Source organism: Tamandua tetradactyla, chromosome X (genome assembly GCF_023851605.1).
Source record: "Tamandua tetradactyla isolate mTamTet1 chromosome X, mTamTet1.pri, whole genome shotgun sequence".
Classification (NCBI taxonomy): domain Eukaryota; kingdom Metazoa; phylum Chordata; class Mammalia; order Pilosa; family Myrmecophagidae; genus Tamandua; species Tamandua tetradactyla.
The window spans coordinates 46833875-46853289 of record NC_135353.1 but is presented as its reverse complement, the minus strand read 5'-3'; the positions used below and the strand labels follow the sequence as shown (position 1 = coordinate 46853289).

General features: G+C 39.6%; 1 protein-coding gene across 3 annotated transcripts; it reads left to right on the top strand.

Moving 5' to 3' along the window:
• Positions 1 to 698: 698 nt before the first annotated feature.
• AKAP14 (A-kinase anchoring protein 14) lies at positions 699 to 18981 on the top strand. 3 transcript variants are annotated; one of them, XM_077145968.1, is made up of 6 exons: positions 699 to 827; positions 3556 to 3719; positions 3809 to 3900; positions 15036 to 15215; positions 17446 to 17498; positions 18035 to 18242. In XM_077145968.1, the coding sequence occupies exons 2-6, from the start codon at positions 3602 to 3604 to the stop codon at positions 18114 to 18116; spliced, it is 525 nt and encodes a 174-aa protein (XP_077002083.1). In that variant the 5' UTR covers positions 699 to 827; positions 3556 to 3601; the 3' UTR covers positions 18117 to 18242. The 3 variants fall into 3 exon arrangements, with proteins under 3 accessions (XP_077002083.1, XP_077002084.1, XP_077002082.1); XM_077145969.1 differs by lacking the exons at positions 699 to 827; positions 18035 to 18242 and adding exons at positions 909 to 1068; positions 18900 to 18981; XM_077145967.1 differs by lacking the exon at positions 699 to 827 and adding an exon at positions 910 to 1068.
• Positions 18982 to 19415: the final 434 nt, after the last annotated feature.

Sequence of the window (19415 nt, the reverse complement as noted above, 5' to 3'; positions counted from 1 at the left end):
CTTCCAGATGGCAAGCTCAGCATTTCTTTCTGGACCAAGAGGACACTTAACAAAGCGCTTTCCTTTAGACCAATTGTCTTAAGGTTAGAAACAACTCCATAAGCCAAGCCTAGTGTTTAAGGGCAGGGATTCCTGGACTTGGGGACTTCATAAAGTAATAAAACTAATCAAATAAAACAGGGTCATCCTGACATAGAGTGGACAGTTTTTCATTTCACCACTTAAGGCCATTTAAAAGAACACTTTATAGTGAGAGTAACAGCAGCAACAACAACAGGAATAGTAGTTAAACCTTATAGAGAGAGCTTATGATGTATCAGGCACTGTCTTTGCTCTTTCCATGAATTATCTGATTTAATCCTCATAAAAATAAGGCTGTAGGCATTATTATTATCTCCACGTTATAGACAAGGGAATTGAAAAACAGAAATGTACGCAAACTGCTCTTGAGTCTCTGCTCAAAACCATTATGCTATCTTCTCTTCACCCTTGTTTCATAAAAGATATCTTTGAAAACAATCAAGTCTACAAAAGAAGCCCTAAAATCAATTCAAAGCTCAGTCAGTAAAGTCAGTTCTGGGTTTTAGTCAGGCAAATGAACACTCTCTCTGCCTCAGTTTGTTTAACCATAATATAAAAGTACTAATCCCTACCTCATAAGGCCATGGTGAGCAGTAAATGACTTCACAAACCCTGAGTGCTTAACACACTGATGGGCACATACTGCCAGGCTTTTTATGACTATTTCTCCTGGCACAACCCTACAAGATCATCTGCTGCTAGTTAGAAATTGGATGTCAATCCTACAGATTAGTCCTGCAATTGAGGTCAGACAGCTGCTGTGACAGATAGTCTCCCTTCTTTCCTCCTTTCCTTTTCTCCTCCTTGATTGACCTGAAGCAGGCAGAAACAGTTGGGCTTGGCTTCTCACTGGTGGAAACTGTCGTTGCCCTAGCAGCACCCATAAACATTCCTTCAGGGAACTCTGGTGAAAAGCTGCTGAGAGACTGTTCTGAGGCCTCCCCAGCTACCGCTGCTCCTTCTCCAAACAAGGATCTGGTCACACAGGTAGCAGGGTTTGTTAGGGATGGGGGAGTCCACAAAAAGGTGATTTATGCCCACAGATATGCGAGGATCAAATTTCAGCTTCCAAGGCCCTGCCCCTACCCTCTTACTGGAATGCTAGGCTCCAAAGGGAAGGTCTTAAGGGGATCCTTCTGTGGATAAAGTCCTCCCCTCATTTGCTTGGTTTTGATGGTCATAGAATTGGCTTCTAATCAATTCATCAGGAGTCAATTTGCTGAACTAGTCAAGTCACTGAACTACCAAGTCAAAAAGGGGCCCACTCTCTGAAGGATAAAGTTGATGCGTGGTTAATTCACCACAGCCTACCAAATTTACTGATTTACCAAAAATTTTGTTGCTGTTGTCTCTAACTGTTTTCATCAATTCTCTTTGGCTAAACTGACATGGCCTAATGGCGGTGGAGAATCCATTTCATAGGTTTCTGGGCCTTCAGATTGCCTGCCCTCTGCCCTTATCTCTTCTGGCTCTGGGATGGGCAACATAGTACAATTGTTTTCATTTGACTCTCTCCATCTAGGCCCCCAGGGTACTGAGGCAGTGGCAAACTGAGCTTAATATGATAATATGAAGACCTAAATAAACACTGGTCAACATAATTACAGGAATGCCCAAAACCTGTTCAAACCATTCTTGACTGATGGTTATGGGAGCTGGGTTACCTTGGGGAGAATCTACTACACCCACCTTGGGACAAGCCATGATGTGCAGAAAGGGAACAGAATTGCCCTTTTTTTAAAAGAAGCCCAGAGACAGTAGTCACATTCTGGACTTCAGATGGAAATGTGATAATAGTCCCCTACCACCTTCCTGAATCTTGGAGGGAGGAGAGCACTGTAGTTAAGAGCACAGGCTGTGGAGTGAAACCATTTGGAAGTTTAGTTTGTTTTCCTCAATGTCACATGGTAATAAGAGTCCTTCTTGGTATCAGCGTCCTAACAGGAAGTAGTTGGCATACTGAAAGGGTTAAGTAAAGGAAGTATTTACAAAGGTGTGGGCAGAGTATGGGGAAATAAGGAAAATGTAGCCTTTAAGGGTTAGTAAGACTGAGGTCTGAAGGGTTGAGGGGAAAGAATAGCTACCTTTACCAGACTGAGCATTTGAGTAGAGAGCCTCCCTGAGAGAAAGCTGTGACCTTTTCAATGCAGCAGGCCATGGGTGACCTGTAGGGAGAGAGTCATGGGGGAATATTTACCTTGACCTCAACTTCTCCCTTCAGCCTGATAAACATATTGATGTTGTTCACTCAAGTCAGCCTCCCAGGGCAGAAAGCAGCATGAATGGGTGGAGAGTAAACCTAGAAAGGCAAATGGAAGGTATCCAGCACATTTTTTCATAGTGCTGTGGTGATGATGAGATGTAACGAGGTGCATAAATGCCCCCAAATTGAAGTTGTTATTTATAGAAAAAGAAAGAGCTCCCTTTGGAGAGAGAGATCCACTTTCATGGAGTCCCCCAGTGCAAGGACTGCCTGCAAGGAATTTGTAACTGTGCTGGAAGTAACTGATTTCTCACAAGTGAAGAGACTTAAGAAGTAGCAGGGATAAAAAGAGAGAATCCAAGACTCAAGATAAAAATGTACAAAAGATTGAAAATGTGCAGAGACTTCTAGCTCTGTGATAAACCCTTGTTCACAGCCCTGACAACCCCAATTTTTACTATCTTAATAGATGCTAGAGGCATTTGGGCAATTTTAATTAGCATTTATGATGAAAACCCTTAGTAGAATAGGAATAAATGAATATATATTTTTAAATTTTATTTATTTTTGAATACTTTCTTGATGTGAAAATCTCAAACTATAAACCAGCATCATACGTAATGGTATAAGACCAGAAGGCATGCTCATTGACGTGTCAGACACAAAATAAGGATACTCATTGTCTCCACTACCATTTAACATTTTCTGGAGGCAGTAGTCAATGCTAATACTTATAGAGAGATATATTTCAGGAAAAGAGGTGGTAAAATGATGGTTTCTTGTAGATGATACAATTGTATGCCTGGACAGCCCAAGAGAATACAGTAAAAAACTAACCCCTTCTATGATGCATTGCGTCCCATCATTTTTAGTTCCTTTATCTTTATCTTTAAACATCCAGGTTCCCTCAGTCATCCAAAGGAGGGGTTGGGGTTCAGTCAAAGGCTCAACTAGAAATCAATATTGCTAGAACTTCAAAGAGGTTAGGAATCATTCTCCTACATCTTGCCTCAAGCCTTTCTGGTTTTGAGAATCTGAGCAGCCAAGCACAGAGGATACACAGTGAAATCTCATTCCTATCCCTAACCAGCATTCCCCTCCCTAGAGGCAACCACTGTTTCCTATTTCTTGTGATTCTTTCAAACATAGTCTGTACTTACTTGTATGAGCATATGCATGCATGCACAAATTGTACAGATGCACACACACACACACAAAGATTAACTTTTAAAAAAAAAACTTTTCATAGAGTAACTTATTTTTTTTTCCAGGCAAAAGAAAGTGGATGTAAGTAAAAATTTTCAAAGTCAGAAAAGAATGGAGGTGAATACAGATTCTACAAAGCAGACAACAATGGAAAACAACTGTGAAGTGGATGAACTAGCTCAAGCTATAGCTGAAAATGCCATCTTTGCTGCTATTAAGACCATGGAAGGTAGTGATCCCCATTGGGTGTCTAAACAATTGTCTCATTATATAACTCCACACAACCAGTCAACTAACCATTTTACACATTGTTTGCAGAAGCTGAATATCCTGTCAAAAACATCAAATGGATCACGCACGGTGAATTCACAGTGGAAACAGGACGTGAGCAAATTGAGGAGTACATTTCAGTAAGTTAGTTGAACTACTCCAGTTTGGTACACAAGGGCAAAGAACACCAAAATGGCTCGTTTCATCAAAAGTTTGAAGTCCAGAAAACCCAGGAGATATCAAAGGTGACGAGTTAATATTGTCTCCATCTGGGTTCCAAATTCAAGGTGTGATATTCTTTGAAGGTGAAAAGCACAATCATATTTCCTTGTGTTAGTATCACCATAATCATACCTTACCCTAGGAAAATCTGTTATTTCCAGTTAACAATTTGCCCATGCTGCTGCATTAAGTGGGGATCTAGTGGCCTAACAAAAGAGATGCTCTTCCAAATAGGTATTCTCTACCACCAACTTTAGAACGCTCAGGTTAACAAGGGGGATGCAAATGGATCAGTCATTTTGATTTAGCTTTGGAATATATTTGCCACACAGATAGATGCACATGTTCATGAATTCCTTTTATTTTTTGCACCTGTGCCTAGATCTGACCATTCCTATGGGTTACTTTGGCAGTACTGGCGAAAAGGTACTAGGTCCTTTGCATAACTGGTGGGATGGATAAAGAATGGCTTCAAATCCTTTGTCATAGCTTCCATGGGAGGGATGAGGTGAAATTGGTGGGGGAAAATTCCCCCACTTTGGCATGTAGTTTCCAGTTGTCTCTGTTCCTCTGGCTAGCCCATCAAAGCCTTTGCCCTCAGAGCAGTTTCATAGGCCCTAGGAAGGCCTGATCAGGTGGGAAAGAGGCGAGGCCTGGGTTTTCTAACTCCATACCCTCTATTGAGGCTCCATTGGGCACAAGTCGGGGTTATCAATAGGAGGGGTATATAAAGCACAGTAAGGAGGAATGATGCAAAGTATTAGTCACTCTTGGGCTTTCCTGCTCTGGAGCATGCCTCCATTTGGGGTTGGGCTAAGGCCCCTGCCAGCTGCACCCAGGGTTCCTGAATCACATTGATTTAAAACAGGGAGGAAGGAGGAAATTTCTCCCCTGGAGAGCTAGCTGGTTGCTTTGAGTAAATGTGATCTGAACACCACCCCCACTTCAACACCACTTTTTACTCTGACCCCATTACTTACTATCTTCTCTCCTTTCATGTTCTTCACTTCTGCCACACTTGCCTCCTGCTATTCCTCAATTTCTAGACATCTTACTGCCTCAGGGCCTTTGCATTTGCTGTTCCCTCTGCCTGGAACATTCTCCCCTGAAATAGTCTCATGTCTCACTGCTTAACCTCCCTTCAGATCTTTGTTAAAAAGCCACCTGTTCACTGAGGCCTTTCCTGGACACCTCATCTAGAAATGCAATCCTCCCCCCTTCCCTGCCTTAGCACTCTCACCACCTAAGATACCAGAGTTATGTATTTATCCTATTGCCTTTCTTCTACCACCAGGACATATGGCCCATGAATTCTGAGACTTTTTTCACTCTGCTCTGTCCCAGTCCCAAGAAATATCTGGTACACAGTTGAGGCTCCATCATGAATACATGAATGGATTTATTCTCTCCATACTATTATTTCTTCACAGATGAAAACAGAGACCTGAGTATTTGTCTCACCAACTTCACTGGGCTGTTGTGAGGACAGAGGTGATTAGAGAGTAGAAGGTGACTGAGAAGCTAAAAGCTTTCTATAGCCTATTACAGCAAATCATCATTTCCCAGCACCAATGAAGCAGTGAATCAGAGAGGTCAGGTCTAAGGCCAGGCACTTGGGTGAAAAGCTTCCTCAGGCTCATTACAAATATCCCAGAGTTCACCACATAGCAGGAAATGGTAAATTTTAGGAGGTGCCATCTACTGAGCTCTTGCTGTGTGTCAAGCACTACTAAGCACTTCACATAAATTGTCTTCATTTAATCTTCACAATAAACCTATGTATAGGTACATCATTGTAGCCATTTTTTACAGGTGAAGCACCAGAGGCTCAGAGAGATTGTGCAATTTCTTGTGGAAAATCTTTCCAATTAAGTTGCAGAATGAGGTTTTGATCTCAGGTTGATCGGATATACACTTTCCATCATAATAGGAAAAGTACTTTTTGATGACAAAAATAAAAAAGGTCATTATTAATAGACAAAGAAGTAATACAATAAGATTAATACCCAGAACCCACTTAATAATTCATTTAAAAAACTGAGCAGACAATATATGTAACAGGAAACATAAACAATCATGCATAGTCTTATTATCAATGAAAAAAGCAAATTCAAACAATTTTAAGGTATTGCAACATGCCCAGCTAAGAAACTGGCAAAAATGCATAGGAAAAATTAAACCTGGTGTCAGAAGGTTTGTGTGTCTGTAGGTACAATCATTGGCTCATTCCCTTCAGGAATGTAATCTGGCAATAAGAATATGCAAATGGGTTCTTTTTAAGAGAAAAACTGAAACCTCCCCAATGTCTGACATAATTACTTTTATAATAAAAATGAAACATACGATGATAAGCCATTGAGCAGCAAGACACAAAGCAGAAAATGGAAGTTTCCCCTCTACCCACACAATACCCAGTTCTACTCCCTCAAAGGTCACTTACCATTGATAACAGTTTTGTGCATCTACTTCCAGGCACCTGTTGATTTTGAGTGTCCAATAATATGTGATTTACTAAGCCATCCTTGGTAGAGTAGCACAGAGAAATATTGTTTCCTGGAAGTGAGTATATGAAGCAGTGTTATGTAAAAATGAAAAAACACATGAATAATACACTCACTGGAGCTACATGGAAGTCCATTCCCAAAATACTGATAAAACTTGGAGGAATGTGGCTGATGGAAAAAGTTGAATTCAACATTGTGTTTAAGGCTACATCAGTTTATATATATACACACACAGCCACGTGGAGAGGAAGACGATCTCAGAATTGAGGTATCTGGTGGAATGGAGAAAGGACAAGCTAACTGCTCAGGAGCCCTGTGTACCACTACTAACTGGTGCGTTAGACTGTCCTTACCCAATCCAGGCCCCTGTACCCTTGTCTGCGAAGTGAGGGGTTTCATGACATGATTCCTAGGAATGAACATTCCTGCTCTACAAACTCTGTGATTACGTGATAGAAGAAAACATTAGAACTGAAACAGTATATTGAGGAATGTATAAAGGTTAAAAAATAAAAAGCCATGCTCCAACAGATCTCAAGGGGTAGAGGGGTGGGCTCCTTCATTATAAGGAATAATGAATGACATAAGTAAGAAGATACAGTTCCCAATTGCAAGGAATTTAGACTCTAGTGCTTTTCTCTGGGTGACTGAAATGGCCAGTTGGGTACAAGTTTGAAATAAAGTTAAACCAAGGGAAAAGGTCTTTTTTTTTTATAAGGAGGGCCTAAAATCTTTCTGCCATCTCCTCCCATACTCTCTCTCTACATCAACGGGATTATAAGACTATCCCACATTGTTGCTTCTGTGAACTTTCATTTTAAGTCAGGCTCTTCTTTGATTCAGAGGATACTTTGTTCCAATAATCAGCCAAAGGAGGTCCAATTGGATTAAATTTGTTGAATAACTATTACATTCAAGAATGCAACACACCAGCGATGGATTGGTTTTTAATAAAAGGGGATTTATTTTGTCAGGTCTTCAGAGGAAAGGCAGCTAACTTTCCACTGAGGTTCTTTCTTACGTGGGAAGGCACAGGATGGTCTCTGCTGGCCTTCTCTCCAGGCCCCTGGGTTCCAACAACTTTCCCCGGGGTGACTTCTTTCTGCATCTCCAAAGGCCTGGGCTGAGCTGCAAGTGTTGAGATGAGGAATGCTGAGCTGCTTAGGCTGTGCTTGACAACTGAATCTAACTACCACAACAAGGCATCAAAATTGGAAAGGAAGAAGTAAAACTCTCACTGTTTTCAGATGATATGATACTACATGTCAAAAATCCCAAACAAAACTACTAGAGCTAATAAATGAGTACATCAAAGTGGCAGGTTACAAGATCAACATTCAAAAATCTGTAGTGTTTCTATACACTAGTAATGAACAATCTGAGGGGGAAATCAAGAAAAAAATTCCATTTACAATTGCAATCAAAAGAATAAAATATTTAGGAATCAATTTAACTAAAGAGACAAAAGACTCGTACAAAGAAAACTACAAGAAATTGTTAAAAGAAATCACAGAAGACCTAAATAAATGGAAGAGCATACTGTGTTCACGAATTGGAAGATTAAATATAGATAAGATGTCAATTCTAGCTAAATTGATTTACAGATTCAATGCAATACCAATTAAAATTCCATAAACTTACTTTTCAGAAACAGAAAAACCAATAACCAAATTTATTTGCAATAAATAGCTAAAAGTATCCTGAGAAAGAAAAATGAAGTTGGAGGTCTCACGCTACCTGACTCTAAGGCATATTATGAAGCTACAGTGGTCAAAACAGCATGGTCCTGGCATAAAGATAGCTATACTGACCAATGTAATTGAATAGAATGTTCAGATACAGACCCTCTCATCTATGGACAATTGATCTTTGATAAGGCAGTCAAGCCAACTCACCTGGGACAGAACAGTCTCTTCAATAAATGGTGCCTAGAGAACTGGATATCCATACGCAAAAAAAAGAAAGAGGATCCATATCCACACCCTGTACAAAAATTAACTCAAAATGGATCAAAGACCTAACTATTAGATCTAAAGCCATAAAATGGTTAGAATAAAATGTAGGGAAATATCTTATAAATCTTACAATAGGAGTCATTTCCTAGACCTTACACTCAAAGCACGAGCACTAAAGAAAGAAAGAAAGAAATGGGAACTCCTCAAATTAAACTCTTTTGTGCATCACAGAACTTCGCCAAGAAAGTAAAAAGACAGCCTGCACAATGGGAGACAATATTTGGAAATGATATATCAGATAAAGGCCTAGCATCCAGAATATATAAAGAGATTGTTCAACTCAACAACAGAAAGACAGATAACCCAATTACATATTGGGCAAAAGACTTGAACAGACACTTCTCAGAAGAGGAAATACAAATGACCAAAAGGCACATGAAAAGATGCTCAACTTCCCCGGCTATTAGGGAAATGCAAATCAAGACCATGTTCTTTTAAACCATTCCTGTGGTAGTACACTTATTGTGGGTGGGACCTTTCAGTTAGGATATTTCAATTGAGATGTGACCCAGCCCATTCAAGGTAGGTCTTAATCCTTTACTTAATCCTTTGTGAAGAGGATAAAAGACAATAAAAATCCCAGAAAGCAGAGAGATGAAACTAAGTGAAGGACACAGAGAGAAATGCCAGAGAGATGCTGAAGACCCACAGGACACAGAGAGCTGAGAGGTGTCCCCGCAGATGCGAAGAAAGGACCCACAGAAGCTGAAAGAGAAAGCCACTGAAACCAGAAGCTAAACCCAGGAGAGAAGGACTAGCAGACTCTGGTCATGTGCCTTTTCATGTGACAAAGGAACCCAGAAGTCAGCAGCCATTCCTCAGAGAAGGTATCCACATATCCTCTTGTTGATCCCTTAATTGGGCATTTCCATGGCCTTAGAATTCTAACTTGTAATTTAATAAATCCCCATTGTTAAAAGGCAACTGATTTCTGGTATATTCCATTTCGGCAACTTATTAAACTGAAACAGATTTGGTCCAGAGAAGTAGGCTGCTGTAATTTGCAAATACCAAAAATGCTGGAATGGCTTTATAAATGGGTAAGGGAAGGATTCTGCAATAATTGTGAGTAGCTCAATAGAAAAGGCCTAGCTTGCTTTCAAAAGACTATTGGTGGAATAAGTACATGGAACCGTGAGTAAGGCATGAGATTCTGTAGGTTTGTCCAGAGTGATGCCCCAATAAATTCCAGAGTGATGTGAACTGTGAATAAAAAAGTATTTGCAAAGTCCCCTTGGGGGAATGGCGAGAAAGGAGGAAAATTCAACTTTCTCATGTGGAGAATTCCAGATATTCTCACAAGCAGTGGGGACAATTAAAGCAATAGGCCAAGACCTCAATCTTGGAGTTTGTTCATATGAAACTTACCCCACAAAGGACAGGCTAAGCCTACTTAAAATTAGGCCCAAGAGTCACCCCCAGAGAACCTCTTTTGTTGTTCAGATGTGGCCTCCCTCTTTCAGCCAACACAAGAAAACTCACTGCCCTACCCCTTTTAACGTGGGACATGACTCCCAGGGGTGTAAACTTTCCTGGCAATATGGGACAGAAATCCTAGAACGAGCTGGGACTCAGCTTCTTGACCAAAAGGGGGAAGGGAAAAATGAGACAAAATAAAGTATCAATGGCTGAGAGATTTAGAGACTAGAGGTTATCCTGGAGGCTATTCTTATGTATTATATAGATATCACCTTTTTAGTTAAGGTATATTGGAGAGGCTGGAGGGAAGTGCCTGAAGATCAAGAGTGAGTTCCAGTAGCCATGTTTCTTTCAGATGATTGTATAATGATATAGCTTTCACAATGTGACTGTGTGATTGTGAAAACCTTGTGTCTGATGCTCCTTTTATCTACCTTATGGAAAGATGAGTAAAACATATGGATTAAAAATAAATAAATAATAAGGGAACAAATGTTAAAATAAATTTAGTAGATTGAAATGCTAGTGATAAATGAAAGGGAGTGGTAAAGGGTATAGAAAAAAATAGGGGAAACAAAGGCTAAAATATATTGGGTAGATGGAAATACTAACAGTCAATGAGAGAGAGGGGTAAGGGGTATGGTATGCATGATTTTTTTCTTTTTCTTTCTTTTTCTGAATTGATGCAAATGTTCTAAGAAATGATCACGGTGATGAACATACAACTATGTGATGATACTGTGAACTATTGATCATATATCAAGAATGGAATGATCATATGGTAAGAATGTTCTTGTTTGCTTGTTGTTATGTTTTAAAAAAAAGACTATGGTAGAAATATGGACTTTAAAGATACTTCGATGTGGCCTTAGACAGAAATGATGAATGTGTCATTGCAAACTGGAAGAAAGACAACCCTTGTTTTAAAGTGGCAGAGAACTTGGCAAAACTGAGTTCTTTTATCATATGGAAGGTAAAATTTGAAAGTGACGAGCTGAATATTTAGTTGAAAAGATTTCCAAATTAAATGTGGAAAATGCAGCCTGGCTTCTCCTTACAGTTTATAGTAAAATGTGAGAGGAAAGAGAGAACAGAACTTAAGGGTATAAAGAAACCAGAAATTGACAGTTTGGAAAATTCTGAGCTTTTGGAAAATAAGTGTCCAGAGGATAATGTCTCACGTGAGGATTTAACCAAACATGGAACCTGTCAGCCATTTTAGGACAAATCAGGTTTGGAAAGAGTTATGCAGAAAGGGTTTGTGGATGATAAATCAACAAGTTTGTTTTAGGATCTGTGTAAATGGAACCACTACCAGCCTGGATTAAAAGAGACAGACTGAAGGAAAAATGACTTCAAAGGTAGAAACATGAAAGCTGGGGTCTAGAGTCAAGTAACCTCTGGCCAGAACGTGGGTCAGAAATCCTAGAATGAGCTGGGACTCAGCACCAAGGGATTGAGAAAACCTTCTCGACCAAAAGGGGGAAGAGCGAAATGAGACAAAATAGTGTCAATGGCTGAGTGATTCCAAACAGAGTCGAGAGGTTATCCTGGAGGTTATTCTTATGCATTAAATAGATATCACCTTTTTTAGTTACGGCATAACAGAGAGGCTGGAGGGAACTGCCTGAAAATGTAGAGCTGTGTTCCAGTAACCATGTTTCTTGAAGATGATTGTATAATGATATAGTTTTTACAATGTGACTGTGTGATTGTGAAAATCTTGTGTCTGATGCTCCTTTCATCTAGGATATGGACAGAGAGTAAAACATATGGATTAAAAATAAGCAAATAATAGGGGAACAAATGTTAAAATAAATTGAGTAGATTGAAATGCTAGTGATTAATGAAAGGGAGGGGTAAGGGGTATGGTATGTATGAATTTTTTTCTGCTTTCTTTTTATTTCTTTTTCAATTCAGATGCAAACGTTCCAAGAAAGGATCATGATGATGAATATACAACTATGTGATGACAAAAAGAATGTTCATATTGTATTTTGATTGGTTTTATTAATAAAAATTTAAAAAAAAGAAAAAAAGAAACCTCTGGCCAGGAGAGTGGACCCAGCCATGCATGTGAAGAGGGCGAATTTGTCCCAGAGTTTGCAGAGGGTGGGCCTTCCTTCCTATTGTTCAGGAAGAGTATTACCACCTCAGTCCTTTCAGATGCCTGGGGAATTGAGGGGACCTCGGCATTCAGGAAGAATGCTTTTACCCCAGGTCTCAGAGAGAGTGGAGCACATTCCTCAGGGACTGGGGAGAGCCTGGCCACCACCCCATTGTTCTAAGGGGTTTGAGAGTATGCCCCAAAGATGGCAGAGTCCAGCTGCCACCCAGATACTTGAGGAGGCTGGGGCCGAGAATGGTCATTTCCTAAGGCTTGGAGATTTTGGAGTCCTCACCCCAGTGTTTGGAGAGAGCAGGGCTGCTATCCAAGCCCTTGGAGAGGGTGGGATTCCACTCTCTCAAGCCCTGAGGAGAAAATGTCATTGTATAGATGCCTCTCAGACTTTGAAATCTAATGTAGTTCGCCCTGCAGGTTTTCAGAATTGTTTGGGACCTTTGAACCCTGTTTTCCTTCCAATTTCTCCCTATGGAAATGAAATGTTTATCTTATGAATGTCCTTCCTTTGTATATTGGAAGCAGATAACTTGTTCTGAACTTCAAATAGCCACAGCCAGAGAAGAATTTTGACTTATGACTATGCCTGTGTGCTGGTTTGAAAGGATATATGGACCCTAGAAAAGCCTTGTTTTAATCAAAATCCCATTTCATAATAGCAGAATAATCCCTATTCAATACTGTATGTTTGAATATGTAATTAGATAATCTCTCTGGAGATGTGATTTAATCAAGAGTGGTTGTTAAACTGGATTAGGTGATGACATGTCTGTACCCATGTGGGTGGGTCTTGATAAGTTTCTGAAGTCCTATAAAAGAGGAAACATTTTGGAGAATAAAAAGAGATTCAGAGAGAGCAGACCAGAAGGACATAGCCATGAGATACAATGCCCACCAGCCAGCGACCTTTGGAGAAGAAGGAAAATGCCTCCCGGGGAGCTTCATGAAACAGGAAGCCAGGAGAAGAAGCTAGCAGATGATGCCGTGTTTGCCATGAGCCCTTCCAGATGAGAGAAGAACCCTGACTGTGTTTGCCATGTGTCCTTCCACTTGAGAAAGAAACCCTGAACTTCATTGGCCTTCTTGAACCAAGGTATCTTTCCCTGAATGCCTTCGATTGGACATTTCTATAGACTTGTTGTAATTGGGACATTATCTCAGCCTTAGAACTGTAAAGTAGCAACTTATTAAATTCCTTTTTTAAAAAAAATGCCATTTCATTTCTGGAATATTGCATTCCAGCAGCTAGCAAACTAGAACAGCTTGTAACTGATTTTGATGAAACTCTGTACTTCATATGTTACTGAAATAAATGATTTAAGGATTTTGTGATATTGTGATGGAATGAATGTATTTTGTATATGGAAAGAACATGTCTTTTTGGGGCCCAGAGGGTGGTGTGTGTTGGTATGAATTTGTTATGTATCCCAGGAAGGATCATGTTCTTTTAATCCATTCCTGTGGGAGCAGATGTATTGTGAGTGGGATCTTTTGGTTAGGCTACTTCAATTGAGATGTGATTCAGCCTATTCAAGATAGGTCTTAATCCTTTACTGAAGTCCTTTGTGAAGAGGATAAAAGACAGTAAAAGCCCAGAGAGCAGACAGATGAAACCAAGTGAAGGGCGCAGAGACAGAGAGAAATGCCTCGGAGATGCTAAGAGAAGACCTGCAGGACACAGAGAGCTCAGAGAGGTGTCCCTGGAGAAGCAAGCGAGGACACACGGAACCTAAAAGCAACAGAACCTGGGAGTGAAGTGCCTTTCCATGTGACAGAGGAACCCTAGATGCTACTGACTTTTCTTCAGTGAAGGTATCCTCTTGCTGATGCCTTAATTTGGACATTTCCAAGGCCTTAGAATTGAAATTTGTAACTTTTAACATTGTTAAAAGCCAACCCATTTCTGGTATATTACATTTTGGCAGCTTTAGCAAACTGAAACACCACCCTATTATGAACACCTTGCATTAGTGTGGCACATTTGTTACAACTAACCAAAGAACAGTTTTATAATTGTACTGTTAATGATAGCCCATCATTTACAATAGGACTTGCTGTTAGTATTGTTCAGTCCTACTACCAAAGGTCTTTGAGCTGGGCTGATATGATTGAAGCTATACTGAAAAAAAATAAACTGGCTTCAGTATGGGTGATGGTTTGGGGAAGTAAGGCTGAAGACACAGAGTCTAGATAGAAGGTTCTTACTTGAGTCCAGGTGAGAAACAATAAATAGCTAAAGTAGAAAAGTGGCAGTGGCAATGGAGAATGGATAAATGTGAGACCTATTTGGGACTGAATAAACATGACAGAAGGTTAATATATATAGAATTAATGAAGTTAAAACTGAATGAATGCTGGTACTTTTAATAATGCAGTTAACTTTAGTTGTGTATTTCCATGATAACTCCAATAGGCCCAGGCTAGGAAGCTATTCCCAGGACGTGTTCTGTTTCTAGACTCTCTTCATCAGCAAGATTTATGCTATAGCAGGGGGAAGATTCTCCAAGAGTACAAACAGGAAATAGTTCCCCTACTGCCTGACTCATTCCTCTTCTATTCTCATTCTATATGTCACCCATGGCTGCAATGAAGTGAGTTTGATTTTCGCAAACAAGTTATGAAATCAGCTCATTAATTTCTAGTCACACCTTCAAGTCTCCCACGGTGGGTGAGCAGATTACATGTTCTAAGTGTCTTCTTATTATTTCCCAGTTAATCAAACCTGGTTCCCAAGTTAGGATCTAGCACAAGGTCTGAACCAAATTTCAAGTGATATTTGCATTATTCACTTTTCATTTCAGCTCCACCTTTTCTTTCCTCCACCCGTGGAGATAATAGGGGAGTTGACTCTAGTTTGGATGCCAATCAAAATTTAGGAATGGACTCCAGAAGCAGGGCCATTACTCCTAGTATCATGCACTACCTTTATCTAGGGGACTTGGAAGGAAGACTTTTTCTTTCTTTGGATGCTTTTTCATTTTTCTACTAAACAGACTTGGGAATTTCAAGACTACTGGGTGCACTACTCAGAGTTTATACAGAGGAAAGACTTACATCACACCTTCTACTACATCTACTGTGTACGCTGGAGCATCCCAACTGCTCGGAAACCCATGGCACAAGTCACTGCTGCTGTCTACTTCATCATCAAGATCACCAAAGGCAAACCTGCTGTAAGCTCTTCCTTTTCTGCTCTGTTCCTTTCAGACTTCAATGAGATGGAGGCATCTCTTGTTAAGGTCACTGATGCCCCCCACTTTGTTAAATTCAGAGGTCATATTTTATGTTCTTATCTTTCTTGGCCCATCTACAGCACTTGCCATAGTTTATCACTCTCTCCTCATGAAACGTTTTCCATTTGACTTCCAGGCAGGTTTTCCTCCTGCTTCACTGACCATTCCTTCTCAGTCACTACTAGTTTCTCCTCCTCTCACCAATCTCTTCATGCTAAAATGCCCCCAGACGCAGGCTTTGGACCTCTTCCTCTATCTCACTTCCTTGGTGATTTTATCTGATCTCATGGATTTAAATACCTCCTATAGAATATGATTCTTAAATTTATCTATCAGTCCAGGCCTCTCCCACTAGGGTGTTTAATAAACATCTCAAACTTACTGAATCCAACTTAACTTCTGATTTTCCTTTCTAAACCTCACCTACCTGCAGTCTTCCGCAGCTGACAGCCAAATTCCCCGGCATTATCCTCAACTCTTCTTTTTTTCCTAATCTCTTTCATCCAGTCCATTAGGAAATTCTATTGGCTCAACCTTCAAAATACATCCATCCAAACATTTTCTATCACTCCACTTCTACCAAGACACCATCATATCTTACCAAGAATATTTCAAGACATAATAGCCAGAGTGAGCCTTTTGAAAGGAATTTATGTCACTCCCTGTTTAAAACTTCCCGACAGTGCTTCTCAAACTTTAAAATGCATACAAAGCACTTAGGAATCTTTTAAAATGGATTCTGATTCAGTAGGTCTGGGTTGGAGCTTGAGACTCAGCATTACTAATGAGCTACCGGGTGATGTGATGCTGCAAGTCTACAGACCACACTTTGAGTAGGAAGAGCCTACAAGGCCTTGTGTAACCTAGCCCCTTGTTAGATCTATCTAACTATCCTTTTCCCCTCACTTACTATGCTCTAGGCAGTGATGATCTTGTTACTCTTCAAAAAAGCTGCTTTGCAATTGGTGTTCCCTCTGCCTGGAATGCTCTTCTCTAGGTGTCTGGATGGCTCACTTCTTTACCTTCTCCCCTGCACTTCCTATTCCCTTCCATGCTGTTCTCTGTAATATGTTATTAACTTCTAATAAGTCTATAAAATTTATTATCTTGTCATTGTCCTACCCACCCCCCACCCCCGCCCCGAACGAAAACTCTGTGATGGCAGGAATTTTTGTCATGTTGTAAAACAGGGCCTGGCAGGTAGTAGCTCTTAAGAAATCCCTGAAAGAATGACTGCTTGTAGCCACTCAGTAGGCCCTGAATAAGAAATATGTTGACTTGATAGCCGGTATGGAAGGAGTCAAAATATTCATGAATGCAGGGAAAGTGTCCTCAGAGGAGCAGGGCTGGTACCATGCATAATGTTTGGAGCACAACAGTCATAAGAAAATGTGATTTTTCCCTTTGCCTTCACATCTTTCCACAAAAGTTATCTGAGGCTCAGCCTGACTCTAAGGCTTTATACAAGGTTATGTGGCAATACATAGTCAGTGAACCAACTATGTCCTGTTTTTTTATCTATTCAGTTTGAAAGCTAGAGTAATCTGAAGAGGTCAATTATGTGGAGATCTCACTTTTCTTGGTCATATACCCCTCCATCAGCCATCCTGCTAAGTAGCAAGGTTAAAAATCAGGAAGTAAGGCTGGTGGAGATGAACAATATCATGACTAGAGACTATACAGACAACACTTGGGCAAACAACTTGTACTCAAAATTCCAAATATTATTGTGAGGGGAGAATGGGTGGGAACTACTGAGATAACATTACAACCTATATTTTTATGCTGCTTTAAAAAATGTTTTCAAACATTGTTCACCGATATTATTTCATTCTCATGCCATTCCTAGGCGGCAGATACTATCAGTTGAGTAAACTGAAGCATATAAAGAAAGCACTTATTCGAGCTCCTATTAATGAGGAGCACAGCTCTACAAGCCTCTCCCCAGATACTTCTCCAATTTTGTTGAGATTCTTATGGTATTTGTCACCAGAAAGATCTTTTGGGGAACAGAAGTTTGAAGAGACAAAGAATTACCACCTACAGATTCCTAATTTATAAGACGAATTCTAGAAATTCATAAATTGCTGATATGGACAAGTATAGAGGTAGAAGAATTAAAATGCTGGTAAGATTGCTTTAGGCTAACAACTGTCCTCTTTTCTCTTAGGATTCACCCATTGATGTCTCTTATGTCTTTGAGGCCCAATCATTAATTCACAGGTAATAAACATTTGGAGACTTATTTAAAAGGGTAGGGGAAAGGTCATCATACTCCAGGAATTCAGCAGGGCCACAGCTACAGCTATCTTACATAATGGTAACTTTTATTCTCCTTTGGACCACCTAGCCCATTAGAATGGGCTGAAAGTAGAGGTCTGCTATTGTTCTAGAAAACAGTGTTTCTTAGGGTCAGGTTTTTCAGTGATTAGAAACTTGAGGATTAGTTGCTGGAGGAGGGTGGTTGTCATGTCTATCGTTTCCATGGGAAACTTCAAAATCACATGTAATTAAATCATGTATAATGTATAGTAGCTCTCTTACAGAATCTTTACATATAAGCTCATTAATCCTTCACTGATTAGGCCTAAAGAACAGTAAAGGATAGACAGTCACCCTTTCCTCCTTACTCTACCCCACCAAAGAGGCTTTTTGCTTATTAGGAATATAACAGAATAAACAGGAAACAGGGAATCCCTGGCTCAATGTGTTGTTTGATTTTAAGAGGCTTTGTTATGTTTGTCTTTCTTCCTCTGCAGACCAGGAACAATTCGCTTTCGAGAAAAATGGTTGATGGATATTATTGAAGCCAAAAATATTTTAATAGAGTCAATCCCCTAATAATTAAATTGTATTTTATACTTATGGGATATTTTAGGATTGGATTTCCAATCAGAATGTACTAAAAATAAGATACTGCACATCAATCCACAGAATATTTATTGAACAATAAATTTGTGGCATACAATCCAGCTGTATATATTTTTTGCATTTATTCATTTTCCATTCTGTAATTTTTCCAACACAATAGCAGAGTAATCAGTAAGTTGTTTCCTAGTTTCTAAAAGGTTTTTCCCATTACTATTTGTATCGCTTCAGAGTGTTACAGGTACAGAAACTGAATTTAGAGAGTTGCTAAAATCCACTTGTTAGCTTAAACTAAAATTGGCACTTGGCTGCTTGTTTCCTCATCTGAGCCCAAGCCTCCAGTCCAAATACATCTCTTTATGGGCACAACTGGGGAAAAGCAAAATGGCAACAGTTCTATAGCTTATAACATAACTAGTCAGAAAGATCCATTCATTTACTGTGAGTTAAGGCTCCCTGCCAACAATACGTTTTGAAACTTTGAAACTGGGCATGCTACCTTCTATAATATACCATCACAATCAAAATGGGAGCAGGATGGCTTAAGGATTGGGGGCACTTGAAATAGGGATGGATTCATTCACCAACCTTACTCATTTGTTGTCTTCTTCCCATCCTCATACCAGATCATCACTTATTCTTACCACTCCTGTGAGGCTGTCTTGCCTAGCTGCAAAGTTTTAAAACACCAAAGACAAAATTACATTACACTATGAGTGATTACTTACAAATATGTCTGAATATGTATTTACATAGACAATTATTGGAGAGGAAAACAGAAGACTGAAAACAGCTGATGCTTCTGAAGGTGTTCTTTGATAGATCTTTCCCTAATAAGTCCTGATGAAAGAAATGGTAAGGTTCTGAAATAAATTAATATTCTTTCTCTCATTTACTCAACAAGCATTTTTAAGCAGGTGAATCAAATGAAAATCACAGTATTCACATATACCACAAAACTGTTTTATTTTAACTACCTTGTCTACTGAAAATTAGAGAACATACTCATTCAGTCCCTAGAAACCAGTAACAAAAAAAAAACGGTCTTAGAGAATAGAATCTTAAAATGGGGATTATGAAATCTAGATTTTATAATATAGGGAAGTAGATGAATTAAGACTCATGGGTTTGAGACCTTGTGTCCTTTTATTTGTTGGAAACTACAGTTTTATTAGGCTAGGCAGCAACTATGGTTAGGTATAGATAATACAAATCACTTCAAATTCTGGGGTCATAAATGTTACTAAATGTGGATTAAAGGTAGACATTTTA